At 38.9% G+C, this 22,511-nt stretch overlaps 1 protein-coding gene across 4 annotated transcripts; it reads left to right on the top strand.

Moving 5' to 3' along the window:
• The first annotated feature begins 7,310 nt into the window (after positions 1–7,310).
• zgc:123258 (uncharacterized protein LOC641502 homolog) lies at positions 7,311–21,164 on the top strand. Of its 4 annotated transcripts, XM_044030456.1 has the most exons (17): positions 7,312–7,552; positions 9,493–9,603; positions 9,953–10,135; positions 10,494–10,583; positions 10,709–10,842; positions 11,077–11,231; positions 11,333–11,429; positions 11,613–11,714; positions 12,299–12,380; positions 12,595–12,669; positions 14,522–14,578; positions 15,444–15,497; positions 16,227–16,320; positions 16,550–16,630; positions 17,236–17,396; positions 20,039–20,072; positions 20,665–21,164. In XM_044030456.1, the coding sequence occupies exons 1-17, from the start codon at positions 7,499–7,501 to the stop codon at positions 20,703–20,705; spliced, it is 1,605 nt and encodes a 534-aa protein (XP_043886391.1). In that variant the 5' UTR covers positions 7,312–7,498; the 3' UTR covers positions 20,706–21,164. The 4 variants fall into 4 exon arrangements, with proteins under 4 accessions (XP_043886393.1, XP_043886391.1, XP_043886392.1 ...); XM_044030458.1 differs by lacking the exon at positions 15,444–15,497 and having other exon boundaries at positions 7,311–7,552; XM_044030457.1 differs by lacking the exon at positions 20,039–20,072.
• Positions 21,165–22,511: the final 1,347 nt, after the last annotated feature.

Below are 22,511 nucleotides of genomic sequence, written 5' to 3' on the forward strand. Positions count from 1 at the left end.
TGGTGGATGATGGTGACATTATTTATGTACGGTACCTTGCTAAAGCCACTTGATGCAGTTTATCACTAAGATGCAGTAACTGGTCACAGGTTTGGGACACATCACTGCACACTTAAAGTCGGATGGCATACTTTGGCAAACAGAAGAGAAAAACACTGTGTGCAATTAATCTAAAGTGCTAAAACGGCAAATGAGCAGGATATCTGTGTCATGCCTGGGTCTTGTTTGTCTCCTTTAGTGTCTCTCTCTCTCTCTCTCTGGGTTATTTTGTAGTTCTCCTTCCTGTGTGTGCTTGTGTTTCTCCCACTAACTTGCTGTCTCTGCTCACTCTGCTCCATCCTGTTCACCTGCGTCTGATTTGCCACGCCTCATTTCTGTTCTCCTCTCACCTTCCTCCCTTCTTAAACCTGCCCTGTGCCTTTGTCAGATTGTCACTTGTGTCTCGCTTTGCGTGTGTTAATCTGTCTCCCTACCCTGATTCCTGACTACATGTGTTTTTGGATTTATCTGCCCGCCTGTTTTTCCTCACTGCCGTTTTGGATCTGTGAGCTGTCTGCCTGCCAGTGTCCGGACTCGTTTTGTTTAACCATCCTGTTGAATAAACTCTGCCTTTTTGAACTCTGAAACGCTGCCTGCGCTTGGCTCCTCTGTACAGCCTGACAATCTGTCTGGTCTAATGATCTACAGATCAAGTTCTACCCGCATCAGGTTGCAAGACTAGTCCTGAAAACGTCTGTATTAACACTGAAAGTGGAACGTTTATGCACCAACAAAATGGAATCACTATTAACTATAAACATTTGCCAAGCTGATCCCTTTTTCTCAAATCAACAACTTATTATCTGCCCTAGAGCATGTGCATGGGAATCCAAGTGTGACTGTGAATGATTTTATTAACTATGTTTTGTGTTGCTGTTTTGTTAGCTCTGTATCATAATTCTGTCTTTTCTTTTTCTATTTTTACTATGTAATATCTTATTATATTTTGTTCTCCTTGTTTTAAATAAAGGATGATGATGAATAAGGCTGGACCCTCCCACTCAGTGGACAAAGAGCCGAAAATGGAATGTTCCGTGAGAGGTCATGAGAAGTGTACAGTGTAAAAAAAAAAAAGAAACAAGTCATGCAGAAATAATATTAATGTGCACTATTAAGTGAGTCATATTATAGCATCATACTGCACAGAGCTGCTATCATACAAACACAAATATACCCCTGTCTCTTACACTTCACATTTTCCCCCCGCGGCCATCAGGTCTTAACTCATTAGCCCTTCTGATGACAAATACAAACCAGAGGTGACTGAGTGATACAGGATGTTATATTGTACAGAACATTAATCTATCCATCCATATTCTACTGCTTTATCCTCCTCACGAGGGTCGTGGAAGGAGCTGTGCCAATCTCAGCTGACATAGGGCGATATGTCGCTAGATAAATTAAGTAACCATTAAGTAACCAGTACTTGTACGTGGATTCCTGCCATTTTAACAACTAAAAACACTTTTATTTTGACAGGCATATTTTAACCTCTGCATCTTTAGGGCCCGAGCACGAAAGTGCCAGGAGCCAAAACGGCTGCAAGGAATATTGTTCCTCATTTTTCAAAGTTGCTTCAATTTTGGTGAAACTTGCTAATTTTGTTGCCCTCCCTCTAAAGTTTATGTGTTAGGTTAATGTTTTTTTTTTTTTTACCAAACAGTCGGCCATGTTGGATTTGGCGTCCATCTTGGGGATTCGCATGCTTCATAAATGAACATACTCAGCATGAAACGTGAACATCAATGACGAAACGTTATGAAAAGGTTTCGCAGATTCAAAAGATCATGGCCACGGAATTTAGACCATTGACCACAAAACAGGAAGTGCCCTATTTTACAATAACACATTGATACGTCACTGGCACTTGTTGGCACAAATGTTAGTGAATAAAGGTCAAGCGAGCTGACTGTCACGTGGAGGAGATAGTGAGGTCAGGGAACTGCTGCACTCCCCGAGTGATGACTGCAAGTGCGACAGAATTAGCTGAATTTGTCATCACAGATTAAGGAAATACTAGATATACTTGCTTCATAGATAACACTGGTTGTACAGCCATTAATATCATTTGTTATTCACAGCCTGTATATGTCAACCTTACACATTTGTAGAGTGCATTTTGTGTATTTTCTGTAAACTATACTATACTGTACATTTGTATATTGTTCATTTGTTGGACTAAATGAATACACTGATACTGTATGTGCTTACTGTGTTGGTGAAGTTCATGTGTTTGGCCACTTGATGACACTCAAGCTCCGCGAATAGCAATACTATGCAAGAGCATGAAGTTAAAATACAGATTAAGGCAGACATTTGCATATGCCTACTGTTATATTATTATTATGTATTTATGTTACCTGCTTGTGTTTATTGACTGGACTCTGAGCCTGTTGTAATTGATCTTTCTTTATTTCCTTTCAGAAAACACACACACACGCACACTCATTCATATCAGTTCATGCTGTTATCTGCCAACAAACGCTGCGATCATCATCAGCGTCGTCGTTCAAGTTTTCTGAGTTACTTACTTCTAGGTCTTGTTTGTAGCCAAATGTTGAAATGCACTTATTGTAAATCGCTTTGGATAAAAGTGTCTGCTAAATGACATGTAATGTAATCTGGTCAAGAGGGGGCGAAAAAAGTGGGGGGGGGAAACTGTCCAGTAGTTGGTGAGCAATGTAAGCTTAATATTATGACACAGCAAATATCACAGCAAACACGATTTGATTTCATGATTATAGTCATACTCGATGAATCCGTTCTGTCTGTCCACAAACCAAAATTATTAACTTTTAACGATTTCTTTGTTATCCAGAGCAAAGAAATGAAGAAAATACTCACATTTAAGAAACTTAAACAATCGTATGGTACAGTATGGCACGATTTGGAACGGTAAAGCCCTGGGCCAGGTTTGCGTTTCGACTGAGAACTGCCGGTGTTTTAGCAAAACTGTCAGTCCATGGATGCAAACCTTGCATCAGTACATAACATTGAGGAGCAGAATTTCCTCAAATTCATGGTACTATCAAACACTGGGGCGCAAAAGCGTGCATGGCTTGGAGCTTCAGATTGTCAAGAGGTAATTTATTCATTCATCATGTCAGACAGCACAGATAAGAGAGTTTTATTCTACACTGATGCTCTAATGTCTAGGAAAATGCTTGGTTCTGGATTGAAGGGACACTTTTCAGATTCAAACACTGGTGTCCAAAGGAACCCAATAATGCGTACAGATTACGACTCAGGTAAATCGTAATCATGACAATTTTTAGTGTCTGGTGTGAAACCTGATGGACTTTATGTCTTACAAATCTGAAAATCAAAATACTGTTAGAATATTGATGTGTTTAACTACATTACACATTCTACAAGTAGATGATCTAAAACACCAGCTCACCATTTCAGTATGATAGTAATGTTATGATAGTCACCAACTTGTACCTCTTACAGCAGAAAAGTGTGTTGTTTGTGAAACATTAACTGAACGTAATGGGCTTTGACAGATGAGCACTGCTAGGATGATTTAGGCTGTGACAATTCTCTTCCATCTATCTGTAAAAAGAAAGGGCAGAATCCTGTTACGAAGCAACATGCAACAAAGAGGCACAACAATGATTGTGTGAATGTTGTGCACTCATCTGTGATCGTATCAACTGTCTCACAAATGCAAAAGTAAAGCATTCAACCATGAAACAAGCTGTTTGGTGAATTTGCAAGCCATCTACTGGTTTTCAACTGTCTGCTATCCTACGCATGTTTTGTCAGTAATGTGAATTTCCAGAATTAACATGACTAACAACATAGTAATGACTTATCATGATTATATCTGACAACTTTCAGAACAGATATCTGTGATTCAATATACCGCATTGGAGCTGGTATTTATAGATGGTAGTTTTAAACCTAAACAAATACAGTACATACAGTACATAAGACACATGAGAGGAATAAAAAGACAATAGTATATTGTGCAAAATTACAGTTCACAAAGACAGACAAATGGCAATATTTCAGTTTTAATTCTGTTAATCACATTATTAAAGGAGTAGTTTATGGAGTAGCTCATGATTACTACTACTACCACTACTACTAATGCAAAATGCACAATTCAGCAAGGCAAACAAGGAAATGTAAGTGCAAAAATGTGAATATTGCTAAGTACTTGCGGTGAAGGCTTAATTTTGTTGGGCATATATTTGTTAAGAGTTGAAAAATGGCAGGTTTTACAGAGAGAGGTTAAACACTGACCTCCATAGTTTGAAGCCCTGAATCACAGTTCTTCCTGATATAAAATAAATTTCATTTTTTTTAACATAGTTGTACAACTAATCTAGTCTCGACTGATTTGATGACTAACTGGATGACTAAATAAAATTTGCAGCAGTGGGAACGGGCATGAAGAAGGATGCTGTTTTAAGAAGGTGGAATGCCGTGCATGTAAGAAGAAGAAGAAAGGACTCATCGCCAAAACACTCACCTTATCAGCTTCACCTACTCAGCCTCCAGTCTCTCCCTCCCAGTACTTTTCCACTTACCTGGTTTTCCCACTCTTGGACTGCAGCTAAGTGTCTCGAAACCTCTGGCTTGAAGTAGATCAGTACCCCTTGCCAAACTGCAGCATTTGTTCAGAGAACTAGCTGGAGGTGAGCGATTCTCTTAAGTTTGAAAGTAGAACTAGTAGAACTAAACATACACACAATGAGCTATAGCAAGTAAACAGACTCCCCTATGGTGTGGACAGTGCACCTGTAGTAATCCAAATTTTCAGCAGGGCATAGAGGGTGTCATTTGCTATTTGGACAATATAACAATCACTGGACACGTGTTGAAAATACTAGAGCCACAATTTACGAATTAGGAGAAAATGTGCCTTCTTTCAGCACAGTGGGTCATATTTAGAGCATGGCATTGATGCAGAGGAGATTCACCCAATACAGGAGAAGTGTGACGCTATTGCCAAAGCAGCGGTTCCCGCTACACCCACTGAACTCGTCTTCCTGATGGTAGTGAAAAACCTGGTCACAAGTTTACACTGACAACAGACCACAAGCCCTTATTCAAGATTTAAGGCCTAAAAACATCACCCTGAACTGCAGCTAGACATGGTCCCTCATTTTGGCTGCATATGGGATTGTTGTGGAGAAATTTGTCTGAATATGTCTGATGAGGAACTAAAGCTTGAGTATCAAATGGTATCAAATGGATTGTTGAAGCGTTGTTTATTTCTTTGCAAAGAGAGACTGAAGATGGAAATCACCTCAGCACAGAGAGAGTTTACATAGTTTTATAGCCAGTTCTCATGTCATGAACTTATCTGTGTAGCACACAAAAGGTGCCTGTGAAAGGAGAAAGGAGAAATATAGCCTTGGGTCCTAGGAACAGAAAGATTAGCAAATGAGTTCTTTGTGGGCATTACTCAGTGTGGTGTGAATGTTTAGACTAGAAGTGTTTTGAACTAAACTATGCACATATTAGGTTAAAGGTGAAGAATTCTAAGGAAAAAGTGTTATTTCCCATAACAGAGATTCAGTGCAAACTATCTGCATGGAAATGTGGATGCATTATCCAGACTTTCAGTAGAGTGCTTTACTCAGACAGTCTACCCTGAAGTGAAACAACATAATTCATTTAGTCAGACTGGCCTACCTTACATGAATTGCAAGTTAGAGCTCACATGAGTTACATGAGCATACAGTGTTGACAGATAACGATTCTCAATTTATATCAGACGAATTTGGGACATTCCTCAATTCCTTGTTGTTAAACACACTTAAAATGTCAGCTTGTCACCCTGCGTCAAATGGATTGTCTGAAAGATTAGTCCCAAATGTCAGGAAGGCTTTAGCTAAGGACAAAACGCACAACAACTAAGGAAACACTTTTGAAAAGATAGGTCTATACTCCACTATCTGCAGTGAAACTTGAAATGTCTTAGACGTTTCATGTCAGGAAGTTTCCAAACCAACAGAAAGGAATAAGAAGCAGACATTCAGGTCTCTCTCTGCTGGTCAAGCTGTGCTTGTAAAGAATTAATGGGGAGAGAGAAGTGGTTGGATGGTGTAATAACTGTTCCTGTTACCATCTGGTATCTGTAAATGGAACGTGTCTAAAAAAGACATATAAATCAGATACTGGGTGCAAAGAGAAAGAATGAGGTTATATCCAAAAAGGAATGTGTGCCCCTGTAAAAAAAGAAAAGTTGAAGTTTAAAGCTACAGTGGAGGAGCTGTGGTGGCTAAAGGAAAATAAGTAAAAGGAAAAGGAAATTATTGAGAAGGACGTCTCTCATCCTCCTCTTCCTCACATATACTTCAGACAATGGTATAGCGAAATTGGATTAAGATGGAGCGAGGGATAAGGTGACTCTGTTATTATTTGATTCAATATTAAATAGTTTTAAACTAGACCCACCTGCCTTGAGAAGAAGACTCCAGGAAGTCACGATACTCTGTGAGAGCAGGAGAAACTCCTGTGCCATGCTGAAGAGGCAGCAGCGCAAATCTGCCAAACAAGGACGTGCAGCTGTACCTCAGAGCTCTACATCTTTCCTGATTTCCTGGAAAGAATTCCAGGCCCAGATTGGTCTGTACAGTCATTAGTGTAATCACCAATGTCACCAAATCCTGACAAATTGATGAACTATGATGAACGAATAAGATTCTCCTACAAGCACCACCAGAGGAAACTCACGTACCACTGGTGGTACATGTACCACAGTTTGGAACCATGGTAATAAGATATTAACCAAGGTACAATATACTAAGAAAAAAATTAAATAAAAATATAAATCATATCCAAAAAAATATTTACCTCTGTGTAAAACTGAATAAATAAGTACTCATCATATATTATGTTATTTGACTAATTGTTTCACTACTGCACGGCTTGGATTTTGTTACATTTTCATTTGAAAATGATAATTGTGACAATGAAAATTTAATTTTTATAAAATGCTGCATGTGTATGTAAATTTAGGACCATTGGCCCCCGGAAATCTTCAAATTATCAAATACCCCTGCTGTAAAGGATTGAGAATAACACAATTTCTGTCCATGTATGAGCTGAAGGAAACGAGGCGGTGGATATTTTGGCCAAACAATCACTTAAAGACAAAGACATTCTATATTCAGGGACATTCATGAACTTAATAAATCCATAAAATACACTCCATTTCGGTAGATGGCGGTAATGCATCTAAAAGCTGATTGCCAACAGCCAATCAAATCTGCGATATGCAGATATGAGAGGAAACTGCGGTGCGTTTTCCTACTGCAGAAAGAGAGACAGGCAGACAGACAGACCCAGTCTGTCACGTCGTGCGTCACGAGGAGTCAACACAGGAAGTCCCCAGCTCAATCACTGAACTTCGAGGAGAACGAAAGTAGCTCCGTGTAAATTGTTCAAATTCAATTCATGCCGATGCACCAAACCTCTCTGAAACGCGAGTGTGATCATAATGGAAACGGCTCTGAAACTCGCCACTTTGTGTGTCTCTCTCATGGTGACGCGGGTAAGTAGCGCAGCGACAGAAACAATAACAAGACGTGTGTTTGCTGTGTTTGTGTGTTTGTGTGTTTGTGTGTTTTGTTTGCCGGGCCCTACAGGCTGACTTACCGTCCACAGACATGCTAGCTAAATAACAGGTCAGCTAAATACGTTAAACCTGTGTTTGTGAGGTCACACACACACTGGGCTATTATTCTCTGTTGATATGTTTGATATCTTTGACGGCTATGATAGAGAGGGATTGGAGATAAAAACTAGCAGTTTGTGGGTGGATGTGTCCATTAGGAGCTGTACGAGTTTTGGTGTAATATGTTTTAGGTTAGGTTACGTTGTCTTACTGCTTGAATCGTCCTTCACAACCTGGAACTCCGAGGGAATATTTCCATGTGTTGTCGATCCTAAAGAAGCGTGGATATATGGGGATAGAAATGTAACTTGGATGGACGGCAAGTGGAAATAAACACAACTCTTCTTGCCTTGGTGATGGATGAATTAAAACAGTACCTACGAGTCAAGCCCAACCTGAACGTTACTGTTACTACATTGTGACGTAGAGGATGTGTACATACGTAATCAAAATCATGAACATGTGATCTGTACTACATCCCAAGAGACCCTGTGTTAACTTGAAGTATAAAAACAACATTTCAATGACACGCCCAGCGTTGTATTAGCTGGGATTTTATTACTGTATATGACAATAAAGGTCTTGTATAAAATAGTGTCGTAATCATCATCAGACTTTATTATCTACCTTGGACAAAGGGCACATCATTATAAAATGCAAGTAAATACACTCTCCGGCATATCCAAATATCTAATCAGCAGCCCAGTGCACAGAGACATGTAGAAATGGTCAAGACGACCAGCTGAGGGTCAAACCAAGCATCAGAATGTGTATTAAAGTGAAAGTAGTTTAAAAAATGCCCTAGCATGTCTCAAAATACAGTAAGGCTTCACATTTTATTCAGATGCGCTTACACAACAGTTACATGCACTTTAACGTCAGAAAAGGTGTGAGTTACATTTCCCGTACGTTTCCCTTAACTGACCAGGAAGCTGTGAATCTGACTTCAGCATCATAATTCACTGTAGTACCTGATAAGTGAGTGGGTTTACTGTCGTCTGTGTTAAGTTTGCATGTTTTATAGCAGCGATCCACCTCTGCTGTCCCCAGTGTCTAACTTGGTGATCTGGTAAAATGCTGTCCCTTCCCCGATTGTTTTGGCACCCTGGCTCAGAACAGCTGTCCACCAACTTCATTTTTTATTACTTCAGCTGGTGAAGAGTTGAGTTGCGTGATGTATTTCCTGGTATACAGTGCTTAACAAATGTATTAGACCAAAAGCCACAGCTGCCCTACTTATAATAATATATTTGCCCTAATATATTTTTTTATGTTTCTGTAATGGTTAATACCCCCGTATGTAGAGGCTATTTTTAGTGTTAAAATATAATTATTATTGTTATCCACGGATTTTACAAAAAAAAACTTTGACTAAGATTTCCCATTAATGTGCATTTCTGGACAGAAAAAAATTGTTTTGTAGTTTTAAACAAGCTTTTGAAAATATTTATGTTTTCTCCTTTATGACGGGTGTTCTAATGCACTTGTTAAGCACTTTAATTGCTGCCAGTTATTTATATCTGAGGATGTGAACAGCACTGCTTCCTCCCAATACAGCATTGTTTTGATGTTTTGACTGTTGCATGATGCGATCGTGTGACGTCACCTACCAGAGCACCATTGAGGAAGACATGAAACTAGCAATTGAGACCATGACCTTCTCAGGAAAATGTTTACTGGCAGTCAATGTGTGAAGTGGGCATATTTTTAAAAGATAGACTATTGTTTTTTTCATTCCTTGAGGGTTTGTTTGGGTTCAGATATTTTCTTCAATCACGTGTGGTTTGTGAGAGAATAACTGCTCTTTCTTTAAACAGATACACTGCCAAGAAGCAGTTCTCCACATTTCAAACGGAATTACAGATAGGGAATATTGCATCGTTCACAACCACTCCTGGACCAAGCTGTCAGAAACCCTTGATGCAGCAGTAAGTTTTTCAAACTGCTTCTGAATCTTTTCCCCTTTATTCTGTTTCTTAGGTATGTGCTTTGTTATAAATAATTTTTTTCACATTTAAAGAAAAGTAGTCAGCAATCAAATGGTGTTTATGTGCCACTGTGTTCATTGGAAAAGGAAAGGAACATAATAAACCCGTTAATATGATCTCATCTACTGTAGTTATACGGCCTATTTCACATCCTGATTATCACTCCAACTTAAGGGGTTTAGCTATTTGCATTTATTCATAATCATAACTGTGTAACATGTTTCCTAAAAAACAAATTGCGGGGAAGTATATTACATATTGAATCACCTATTGTTTTCACTTTTTGCAGCCACAGTTGTCGCTGGTGAACATGATCTCCACCATGTTGTGTAATGGCGATGGGGTCAGTCCAGATCTGGTGAAGGGCAAAGCACTGGTGGTGATGAGGGGGGACTGTGATTTCAGCAGGAAAGCACAGGTTGCTCAGAACCTCGGAGCTCTGAGTTTGCTAATAGCTAGCAACAAAACAATGGTAGGATATTTACACCCATCTGTGTTTTTTGAAAGGTTTAATCACAAATAAGTATGATTTTATATTTCCCCTTCAGTGTGTTATAATTATTATCTAATGCTTTTTTGAGGGGATTTAGATGTGTAATACATCTGTCCGATACGCAGTGATTCAAAAATAGGGAAGTGATGAAACAGTGCTGTAGATCGGGGGGGGGGCACTGTTTTAAATATAGATTTTTTTTCTGTGTAAATCGAAAGTTCTCATTTCCTGGGTCCCATGATTCATTCACTGTGACATTCTCTGTATACCAAGCACAACATGACACAGATCTCATCAATACACAAAACCATAAATCTCTGTACTCTTTGTTTTTTAGATGACTCCATCAGCTAATAACTCAGAATATGGAAAGGTCCATATTCCTCTGGCTCTCATGAGGTACAGGGATTTCCAGGATGCACAACAGGTCAGATAGTCTTAACATTTCTGATATTTTTCTTACAAGGTTTCCCTGCACACAAAGTGTGACGGTTCTATTGAACTTCTCGCATTGCAAAGGTTGATTTGATGAATGTTTGTGTATATCCTCAGGTTTTTGGAGAAGATATGCAAGTAAAGCTGTATGCTCCACCTCGTGCAACCATTGATCCAAGCATAGCAGTCATCCTGCTGATTGCCATTGTCACAGTTGTGCTGGGTGGTTACTGGAGTGGGGCATGTGAGAGGTGAGGTGCTGCAGTTGCACTCATGATATATATGGTATATGAATTAAAACTAGAGTAATGTGAGAAAAAGAGAGATTTTAATTGGTTTAAACGTTGTTGTCAGGTTTCACTAAACCACATATTGATCATTCAACCTAATAGAAACAGGTGTACGGCAAAAAAGTAAAAATAATATTTCTATCATGTAGGCAAATAATAATCGTAAGAAATCCTGTGTTTTTGTGTTGGTGCCAGAGAGCGTCTGAGCAGCGGTGAAGCACGTGGAGGAAGTGGAGAGAATAAAAAAGACAGTGGGGAGCTTTTCTTGTACTCTCCTCTCAAAATTGTTATCTTTGTGGCCATGATGTGTGGAATGTTGCTGCTCATGTACTTCTTCTACAATGTCCTCGGTGAGTTGGAAGAACATCTGTTGTGTATTCAAATAAGTAATATAATAATAAATAATGAGCCTGTGGCCTTTTTTTTATGTGTTCTGTTCTTCTTTCCCCAGTTTATGTGATCATTGTAATATTCTGCCTGGCATCTGCCTCTGCACTGTTCAGCTGTTTTGATGCAGTGTTGGAAAAACTTGGCTGTGCCACTGGGAGGTATAAGGAACATTCTTTCAATGATAACTTGCAAAATAAGATAGAAATACACAGTTCTCTTCTGTAAACAGTCTGGTCATAGTGAGTAACAGGTTGTTTTTTGCAGTCTTCTCTCAAATTATTATGTCTCAGACAATCACTGAATACTTTGATTTATTTCAATGTGTGGCTGTTTTTTTGTAGCTTTTCTATCCGAAATTGGAACTTCTCAGTGAGGTCTCTCGTACTGGCTGCCGTGTGCATTACCATTGCTGTGGTCTGGGGCGTCTACAGAAATGAAGACAGGTACCGTTGGGGCACACCAAATATGGTCACAATTCCTCTCTCTAGTCAAGTTGCACTCAGACGTGCCTTTTCATAAGCAGGCACTGTTTTGGTTTCAAAAGGAGATTATTTTTGTTTTGAATGTATCCGTCGAACATCCATGTCACATTTCAGCACCCATTTTCTGCTTTGGTGTTTAAAATATAGCATCTTTATAATTAAGTAAGAACTGACTTTGACCATAGAAGTGAATGTGCTGTTCTTTATTCTCATCTCATTATCATGTTTTCAGGCACTGGCCATTATCTTATCAAGCTGGCACAAAAACAGAAAACTGACCTGCTTTGTGAAAGAAAATATTGCTGTGTTACAACACATTTTCTTGCCAAATATGTCTTTTCTTTTCATTTGTATTCTTCATCTCGCCTTTATTCTCTCTATCCCACATAAAAGCAAAATTAGTAATAATAACCCAAGCATTAAAGTTGGTTACGCTTTAAAAACAGTCATGCATTATTTCTGCTTCTTTTTTCTGTTGTATTACTGCTTCCTGTTAAAACTATAAACTTTAAATAAGGTCAAAGATCTTTTTTGTTTCCACATAGATGGATCTGGATCTTGCAGGACCTTCTCGGCATTGCTTTCTGCCTCAACTTCATGAAGACAATTTCTTTGTCCAATTTCAAGGTTAACTCTTTTTATTTGAACATTTACTTGTTAATACTTTTGTTGTTGAGAATATAGTTGTATAGTTGAGTGATTGTTGTAGTTTTTTGATCTTAATATTATTAGTCTTTTGCCGCTATATGTTTTATTGCAAATTTGGCAGTAATGCAAATCTGATAAATGGCCATACCCACTGCAGTCAATGTCTGATCTGTTTTTTTCTGTCCTCAAATAGATCTGTGTGATCCTGCTGAGCCTTTTGCTTGTGTATGACGTCTTTTTCGTTTTCATTACTCCTTTCTTCACCAAGGTAAGAGTATGTTCTCTCAGGGCTTGCAGACATGCAGTTTTTCCACATTATATTGCCACTGATGGGAAAATAGTTTTTCCTGTTTTTCTGCCATTCTGCTGCATTTTATGTGTTTTACTTGTGGGGCAACGTGTTGTGTTTTGTCAGCGAGTTAACATGTTTCATGATTAGAAAATCTTATTTTGAATCGGGAGATCATTTGCAAAGCAGAGAGTAGTACACAAACCACCATATCTACAAAACTAATATCCATAGTTTTGTGTCCGTATACCAAAGGATGACAAGATGTGGTTGTTTAGGGGTTTAACAAAAATGTTGCTTTAACTGGTCAGGAATTACACTGAACAAACAGAATCACCATTTCTCCCAAATATTGTTCTAAATCTGTGTTAGTGAGCACTTTTTCTTTGCTGAGATAACCCATCCCACCTCACAGGTGTGGCATATCAAGATGCTGATATGACATGTTCAGTTTTGTCAAATAGCACAATGCCACTGATGTCGCAAGTTTTGAGGGAGCGTGCATTTGGTATGCTGACTGCAGGAATGTCCACCAGAGCTGTTGCCCGTGAATTGAATGTACATTTCTCTACCATAAGCCGTCTCCAAAAGCGCTTTGGACACTTTGGCGGTACATCCAACCGGCCTCACAACCACAGACCACAGTGTAACCACTCCAGCCCAGGACCGCCACATCCACCATGTTCACCTCCAAGATTGTCTGAGACGGTTTGCATAACCAAAGAATTTCTGCACAAACTGTCAGAAACCGTCTCAGGGAAGCTCATCTGCATGCTTGTCGTCCTCCTCGGCGTCTTGAACTGACTGCCGTTCATTGTCGCAACCAACTTGGGTGAGCAAATGCTTACATTTGATTCGATGGCGTCTGGCATGTTGGAGAGGTGTTCTCTTCATGGATGATTCCCGGTTTTCAGCGTGTGTGGAGTCGTGTGGGTGAGCGGTTTGCTGATGGCAACGTTGTGGGATCGAGTGGCACATCGAGTGGCACATGGTGGAGGTGGGGTTATGGTATGGGAAGGCGTAGGTTATGGGCAAGGGACACAGGTGCATTTTATTGATGGCATTTTGAAAGCACAGAGATAACGTGACGAGATCCTTAGGCCCAGTGTTGTGCCATTCATCCACGACCATCAGCTCATGTTGCAGCATGATAATGCACGGCCCCATGTTGCAAGGATCGGTACACAATTCCTGGAAGCTGCAAACATCCCAGTTCTTGCATGGCCCCAGCATACTCACTGGACATGTCACCCATTGAGCATGCTTGGGATGCTCTGGATCAGTGTATACGACACCTTGTTCCAGTTCCTGTCAATATCCAGCAACTTCGCACCACCATTGAAGAGGGGCCGTTGATCAACTCTATGAATAGGAGATGTGTTGCACTGCGTGAGGCAAATGGTGGTCACACCAGATTCTGACCCCCCAATAAAGCGCAATTGGCCTTTTATTGTGGCCAGCCTAAGGCACTCCTGTGCAATATTCATGCAGCATCTTGATATGCCACACCTATGAGGTGGGATGGATTAGCTCAGCAAAGGAGAAGTGCTCACTAACAGACAGATTTTTGAACAATGTTTGGGAGAAATGGTGATTTTGTCTATAGAAAATGTTTTAGATCTTTGAGTTCAGCTCATGAAAAATGGGAGCGAAAACAAAAGTGTTGCATTTATATTTTTTGTTCAGTGTAAATAAGTTTTATAGATGGTAATTGAACTTATTGGACTAAGAGAGGTTATTAATTTCAGCATTATTTTTATAACAGTCATTTTTATATAGTGGATCTAAAAAAGGATTATTAGCATATGAGTGCTTCTTTCTCTCTCAACAGAATGGGGTTAGCATCATGGTGCAGGTTGCCCTAGGTCCTGATGCAACTGGGGAGAAGGTAAGTTCCTCTGTAGTCCTTTGTCTTTCTAAGCTTTTGCATAAGCATCAAATTCCTAGAGCTGGGCAAGATATGTCGCCTTCGATAATAACACGGTTGTTGTTTTCAAGATATGCAAATTGACAATGTCGAGTTTTTAAATGCTGAGGAAACACACAGTGAAGTTCCACACATTCCCTAAATGTTGCTGCAAGCAGTGAGCACAGTGTCACACCCTCTCATTAGCATCATTCCTGCCACACAGGTTAGCCTGTGTTGTTATCCTTATAGGGAGTAAACATGGAGACGCCAATAATTGTTTTCATAATTTGCTCTTGTTTGTTTGTTTATGTTTCTACTCTGTAGTTCAAATTCTTTGATTATTTTACTTGAATGCTAAAGTTGATAGAAAATAAGAGCGGTTTTCCTGAAACATTGTGTGCGTTCATATAATCAATGAGCAACATTTAATGACTTAAACAATTAAAATTAAAATCTGAAGCATATTGACTAATTATCGTTATCATGAAAATCCCCAAATATAATTGTTTGCCCATTTGAATCTCTGGCTGACTGCAAATGCTCTGATCAAGGCTTTGCACTAAAACATGTCACATCATGCTCATATCACAAGCATATCTGCTTGTGATATGAGTCAATAAACAGCCTAAACGAAAGCATTCATTTCGTCGTGACTGCTGGATGCTACCTTTTGATATATTATTTTGAATCACTGAGTACTTTTTGGGGTTAGCACTCTGCTGAAGAATCCCATTGCTGTAATATAATTCTGCACTTGAAGTGCTCTTCTTGTTGTTGATGACCTGAGTGGACTGATAGATTGATTAACTAACTGTGCCCTGATGTTGGGTGGGTTCTGTCATAGACACAAGGTAACCTGGTGGAAGTCCCTGCTGAGCCCCAGACTCCCTCTGAGAAAGTAAGGCTTGACTGATAACCCACCCTCTTCCTTAAGTCCTTGCAATATGATTGGGCTCCAAAGGTTTACGTGTGTTCAGGGAAATGTATTCAAATTCATATTCTATGTAAAACACCATTTAAAAATACATATTTTCATGTGCTGACATTACCGAAAGGAATGTCTTTTCATTTTAGGCTAAATTAAGCATCAGTTTGAGTGACTCGGTTTTTGGTTTCTCTTTCTCTGTATAAGTGCACAAATAACTTTTTAACCCTGAACACTGCTTACAACAAAGAGTGGTGAGAGTTTAAGTTATTTGTTTGACATTTTGCTCAATATGTTAGGAAATAGGAGTTGTAAGATGTAAGTTTTGCACATGGTTGAATTGGCAAAGTAATAATAGTTGCATTAAAAAGTTGAAATGCTAGTTTCACTGGAACTGATCGAAGAAGGGTTCATTTTCGTATCGGTTTTGTACACCTGCTTAGTTTACTGTCCACATAAGACCAAGCATATTTTGTAACTGAGATGGGATTAGATGAGAGTTCCAAAATAGACCAAGACATTCTAACATATACAAAAACTAGCTGTATCCCGGACAAATCAATACCTTGTGCAACTTTAAGACATTGATATGAAGTAGAAAGATTGTGACCAGGTTGAGTCTCCTCTGTTTTACACTAATTGTGGCTCACTCTGTGTTCTCACACTTGGGGTCTGATTTCAATTTTTCTTTCATTTTCTCAGCTGCCTGTGGTGATGCGTGTTCCACGGTTCTCAGCAGAGAACTTGTGTGGGATGCAGTTCTCCATCCTGGGTTATGGCGATATCATTGTTCCAGGTGATGTTAAAGTGTCACTTAAACTCTTGGTTGTAAACAATTTTGAATGCAGACAACAGTGGCTGCTGGTTTCCAGTTCATGTAACCACAGTTGACACATCAGATGTCACTAAGTAGATTTGAAACCTTTTGTGGAAAAAGGAAAACCTAAATGCATGGTAGATCAGCTTGAACAGTCCATTGCTTGTTCTTTCTATTGTACTATCTACGTTTTTGTCTTGTTAAACAGGTCTTCTCGTGGCCTACTGCAGCCGCTTTGATGTTTGGATCAACAGCAGCAAGAAGGTCTACTTTGTCAGCTGCTGCATAGGTACCTCACAAATATTTAATTTATTCAGTTTAATAATTGTCACCTTACTAAACAATTATGTCAACATGAGAACATTGTGTTAACAAAACTAATTGGACATCTTACTCAGGTAATTGTTCAGAGTCCTAAGAACAAGCTTAGTGTATTGTTGACACAAAGTGTAAATGTACTGTATGTCATCATTTCTTTCAAGTTTTTTTATATGTTCACATTGCACATATCCACAAGTAATAGCTTGTTGTTGCATGTCTTCAGACTAAACTTTTTTGAATTAATTGATTGACACACGCAAATGTATTCTGTCTACATGCAGTATCTGTAGAAAATACAATTTTGACATCATTTTTGCTGACTTAATTTAATTTGTTAAAGATTAAATTATGTATAATTGCACCCTTCATTCAGGCGGGTGCTGTTCAAAATGAAAGTAAGAAAACTAAGAAAAATATTGATAATAATAATGTCAAATATATATCACTATTCAGCCATTTGCCGATGAACATTCACAGGCTTCTAGTTATAATTGTATATGGTGGTGGAGACATTAAGGTTACTTCAATTACTTCTGTTTGTGCTCATCTCTCTTTCTCTCTTAATCCTTGTAGCATATCTGCTGGGAATGATCCTGACATTCACTGTGATGCTGCTGTCAGGAATGGGTCAGCCCGCTCTTCTTTACCTGGTGCCTTTCACCCTCATAACCTCCGCTGTGGTGGCTGCGTGTCGGAGAGAGATGAAGCAGTTCTGGGCAGGAACCACTTATGAGGTGAGAGAAACTCAGTTCCAGAGCAACAAGTGTTGTTTTATGGGGCTGGCACATAGTAGTGGTGTTTAAAGGCTGTGATGGCTGAAGACCTTCAGCGCTCTTGTTACTATGACAAACATGTTTCTCCCAGTTCAAGAACATCGAGACAACATGGCGTGATTCCAAGGACTGACGTTCACAGCAAGGCTTTATTATCAAGATCTTTGCCTACTACTGGTCATTTGGTGATGTTGTAAATACTTACTTATGCTAACAAGGTTTACATACTTTATTGCAATCCTATTAGCTCATATGTACATAACATTCAAACTGGAGTTATTTCCTGTTGAACAGACTACTGTCTTGATTTGACAAAATTTGCATCATCTCAGTAGATTTCCTCATGAGGAACTCCAGTAGAAGGACGATTTACTCATATTTATCTCTTCGTCATATCTCCATTCAATAAGCTCCAATCTCTCAAAACGACACAATATTCACCCGCTCACTTTTTTATGATGTAATGAACTTTGTCTCTGGTCGTAATTTCCCCCACGCTTTGAGACGTCGCATCAGGAACACTGTTAGATCTCAGTCAGATAGCATGCTGCATTCTTAATGGCTTATTGACACTGATGAGATTAACTTTTGAAATGATTAAGTATTAAATATTTCGTCATGTTCTTTGCAGACCTCCAGATGGCATAACTATGCAGTAGTACGCAGTATTAGCTCAGTATGTGAGGAAATAGCTATTTCAAGTAAAAGCTCAAAGTCAACAAGGTGCACAATATTAGCAACAACATTAGTTTTTCTTTGAAATCAGATAAATATAGGACATAATATGACCTAGGCACATCTTAGAGTGCACATAACGAAACAACAAAGAACTATCAGTGCTATCAGGCTATGTGCAGTGCCACATTCGTGGTCAGTACTACTGTAAGACTTTATGTAGGAATCTTTGCAGTTCTCTTTTTTCCGCTCTGTTTCTGGTGGGGCCATGGGCTAGGCCACTCAAAGGGTGCTTTTTTAAATTAATTTATTTATCCTTTATTTAGCCAGGATGGTCCCATGTGCAGAAGCTGCACGTGGCCCATGGGCTGCCATTTGAATAGGCTGGCTATATGCCATTATTGAATCAAAACCCTTTTTTTTTTTTACTTCCTTTCTAAAAGCACAAGTTCCTGACAATATAGAAAGGGACGCACAAAACACATATTTCACATGTGCTCCATTTATCAAGCATTTTACAAGTAAGCAAGTATCTATTAATGTATGTAGTTATATATATATATAAAAAAAACGGAAAAGCTACCTACCATTGTGCATCCATGTTTTATCAGAATAATGTGCTTGGGGATTTATGATTACAAATTCTAGATAACACAGAAACACGTAACAAATCTACTTGCGTGGTGTGTTAATGTATTAGTAACCACAATAGAAAAGAAAAGAACTAAAGTAGATTGTTTTTAAATCCTTAAAAATTCATGTACATTGCAGATTTTTTCGATTCGATTTTCAATTGCAGATATGTACATTACAATGTGAACTGTGGAACAATGCTCACATGTATCATCCCTAACCAATAAAATAATAGAATAGGGATGCACGACATTTTCTCAAGGGCCACACGGTGGTTTAGTGGTTAGCACTCTCGCCTTGCAGCGAGAAGACCCGGGTTCGAGCCCCAGTTGGAACAAGGGCCTTTCTGCATGGAGTTTGCATGTTCTCCCCGTGTGTGCGTGGGTTCTCTCCGGGTTCTCCGGCTTCCTCCCACAGTCCAAAAACATGCAATGTGGGGATTAGGTGAATTGGACGCTCTAAATTGACCATAGGAGTGAGTGTGAGAGTGAATGGTTGTTTGTCTCTATCTGTGTGTGGCCCTGCGATGGACTGGCGAACTGTACCCCGCCTATCGCCCAATGTAGCTGAGATTGGCACAGCACCCCCCGCGACCCTCTGGTGGAGGATAAAGCGGTAGATGATGACTGACTGTGTGTACTGATATGAGGCTAAATTCCAATATCTGTGCCCTCAGCCCTTTTTAACCATGTGAGACATCTCCTTTTCCTATTGCCTTTGAACTTCCCATCTTGCATTAGCATTGTAGTCTGTTTTCTCTTCAGTTGTACTTGGATTATGACGCATGTGTGAATCCATGTTGTCTGTTGGCTCACAAAGGTGCAAAGAAATGAAGGAAAGGATTCTCCTCTTTAGCCAATACAACTTCAAAGTGCATTGACTCATCGCTTGTTGAAGCGATTTTCTTATGTCATTTGGTATAGAGCATGAAAGTTTCTTTTTCATGATTGCTGTTTTTCCTCCTTACTGACTTCACTGCTCTTCAGTGCTGCTTCAATGCTGGACACTGTCAATGCCGTCTTGTTACCTAACTTGTCCTCAACTCCTTTTTATATATTTCTTTTCAAAATGTTATGCCCATTTAAAATTTATTTTAAGCCTTGATTAAATAGTCCATTTCTTCCAGAGCACCCATCAGTAGCACATACTTAAATAAAAGCAGGTATAATGTATGCAACAGCTAGAACATGCAGTGCAGATACATCTAAGCATTAAGTCAGCAACAGCAGGTTGAGTGTGAATACAGGCAGTCAGCAGAAAAAGGTACAATTCTGACCTCACTTCATCTTCACCAGGTTTTGGACTCATCCAGGGAACCGTTGTTGCCAGGTGTGATTCCCTCCAACCTGCATCCTCCAGCCATTTAACAGTGTTGCTTACTGCAGTGCCTTCTCTTCCTTTACCAGCCAGCCTCCTATTTTTGTCTTTTCATTTCACATTTTAACTCATATTTTCCAGGGTCAGTGGTGTGATTAAAATACAGAGAACATTTCAGTATATGTGACATTTTACTGTGTTTGCATCAACTGTCCACTGGGTGTCTCTAGTTTGCTGAAGATAACTTGTCAGCAACATCATAACATGACCCTGGAATACCATTAACCTAATTACTTTAATTGTTTAGTTAGCTATTTGTTTCATGATTTCCTTTCACTGCTCAACCCTCTTTTCCAATTACTTGGAGTTAGAAGTTAATGTTTGTCGCCTGCATGCTGTTGCTTGCAGCTAACCTGGGAAAATTGTGGCATGGTATATGTTATGTCTGTGGTTTGGTGTTTGTAGACTGTATCTCTCATCCACTGTTGTATATGCAGTATGCATTACTTTAAAACCCCTCCCTCTACATTTTTTCATTGGTATTCTGTTCATTAAAACATTCATTTGAAGAGAATTTAACTTTGTCTTTCCCTTTCTCTTTTAGAGGGAAGAACTGATGGCTCCATAGGAGGAGAAAGGTGCTGACTTACAATGTATAGCGTGGATCAAATTGCTGGATGCTTTTTTCTTACATATATATTTTTAATATTACATTTACAAAGCACACAAACCAGTGTTCTTGATCAACACATTCTTAATATGTTGTAATTAATACTGGCTGCTGTGAATGGTTTTGAAATTAACTAATTTGTAATTGGGCATTGGTGTTTTTGGGGGGCTTGATAAGTGTCTGAAATGTCTCTTAGCTTAATGTTCAGACAACTTTAATGATTTAGCCTTGACGATTGCAAACGACAAAATGAAAAAGCACTTTATAATATTTAGCTTGGCAGTTTGTTTATTATTGACATGGCTAGGATAGGGGTCCAATTTCATTGTAGCTACAAAACAAAACATTTTGTGATAACTGTTTTGGGATTTCCCTGAAACCTGTTTGTATAATGTGATTTCTTTCATTGCCTTATATTAAATGAACATGTTCTATTTGGTGATCTTGTGTTTGTTATTCAGTCGTGGTGAAACATACTTAATTAAGGAAACAAAATCTTGCAGAAGATAAGATAGCACAGCTTTAGACAAAAAGAAAGATGTTGTTTGGGAATAAATTGATAAAGATAATTTTGAATATAAAACTACTATCTTACTGAAGAAGAGCAGCTCCTAAACTAGACCTGTTACCACTTTGGGGTTATTGGGTTATTGTCCCCCATCACCAGGTTAATAAAGATTATATGAGACACTGTATGAAGTTTGACGTTATGATATCTGAATATGTTCCCGTTTTAAGTCAAAGAAGAGAGGAAGTTTATTTAGCCACACTTATGAATAACTTCATGCATCATGTGAAATCATATATAAAAGTAGGAACATAACTTCTGAAAGCTTTGTTTAGCACTCTTGCCTTTACAGCAAGAAGGCCCGGGTTCGAGCCCCGGTTGGAACAAGTGCCTTTCTTCATGGAGTTTGCATGTGGGTTTTCTCCGGGTTCTCCAGCTTCGATAAATTGGTCACTCTAAATTAAGCATAGGTGTGAATGGTGGCCCTGTGATGGACTGGGGAACTGTCCAGGGTGCACCTAACACCCTATGTCAGCTGAGATTGACACACGGTGGAGGATAAAGTGGGAGCTGATGGATGGATGTTTACAGGTTAAAAGAAAAAATGCAGTTGTCCCAAGTAAATTATCGATTTTCACATGTATGGCAAACAGTTGTTTTTTTTAGTGGTGCCAGACTAACCTGTGAAGCATTAGTAAAATTATTCATTAACTATTTTAAAAGACTATGGTTACCATTTAACCACATTTCTTGTCTTACTATATGTTTAATACTAAAAAGCAAATTTATAAAATAATATCAAGTTACCTCTTAGCCAGGCTGCTAAGGGACAGAGAATAAAGAGCATTGGAAACATGTAGTGTTTTACTACTCTTTTCACCTCTTTATTCAGCTTTTATTAAAATTACAATTTAGGAGAGCAGATAACACTGGAACAACAAATTAATAGATTTTGTCAATCTTTTTAGTGTTTCTAAATAAAGTCTTTTCATTTTTGATCTGGTGGATGTTGGGTTTTCTTTTGGACCATTTACATTTATGCATGTGCAAATTAGGGTTGTATTTAATCACTTCAAAATTAAAATTGTTTAATTTTCATAGTCGTAGTATAAGCCTTTTAAATGTATTTCAGGCAAGGGCCTAGCATTACATAGGCTGCCATCTTTCGTTGCCATGTTTCTACAACAGCCTGAATGAATGTCCATTTCTTGTTATGAAACAAGTGCAACAGCTTATTATACAAACAACAGTTTACCCACCTAAACAGGATGTA

The sequence above is a fragment of the Solea senegalensis genome, linkage group LG7 (genome assembly GCF_019176455.1).
Source record: "Solea senegalensis isolate Sse05_10M linkage group LG7, IFAPA_SoseM_1, whole genome shotgun sequence".
Lineage (NCBI taxonomy): Eukaryota > Metazoa > Chordata > Actinopteri > Pleuronectiformes > Soleidae > Solea > Solea senegalensis.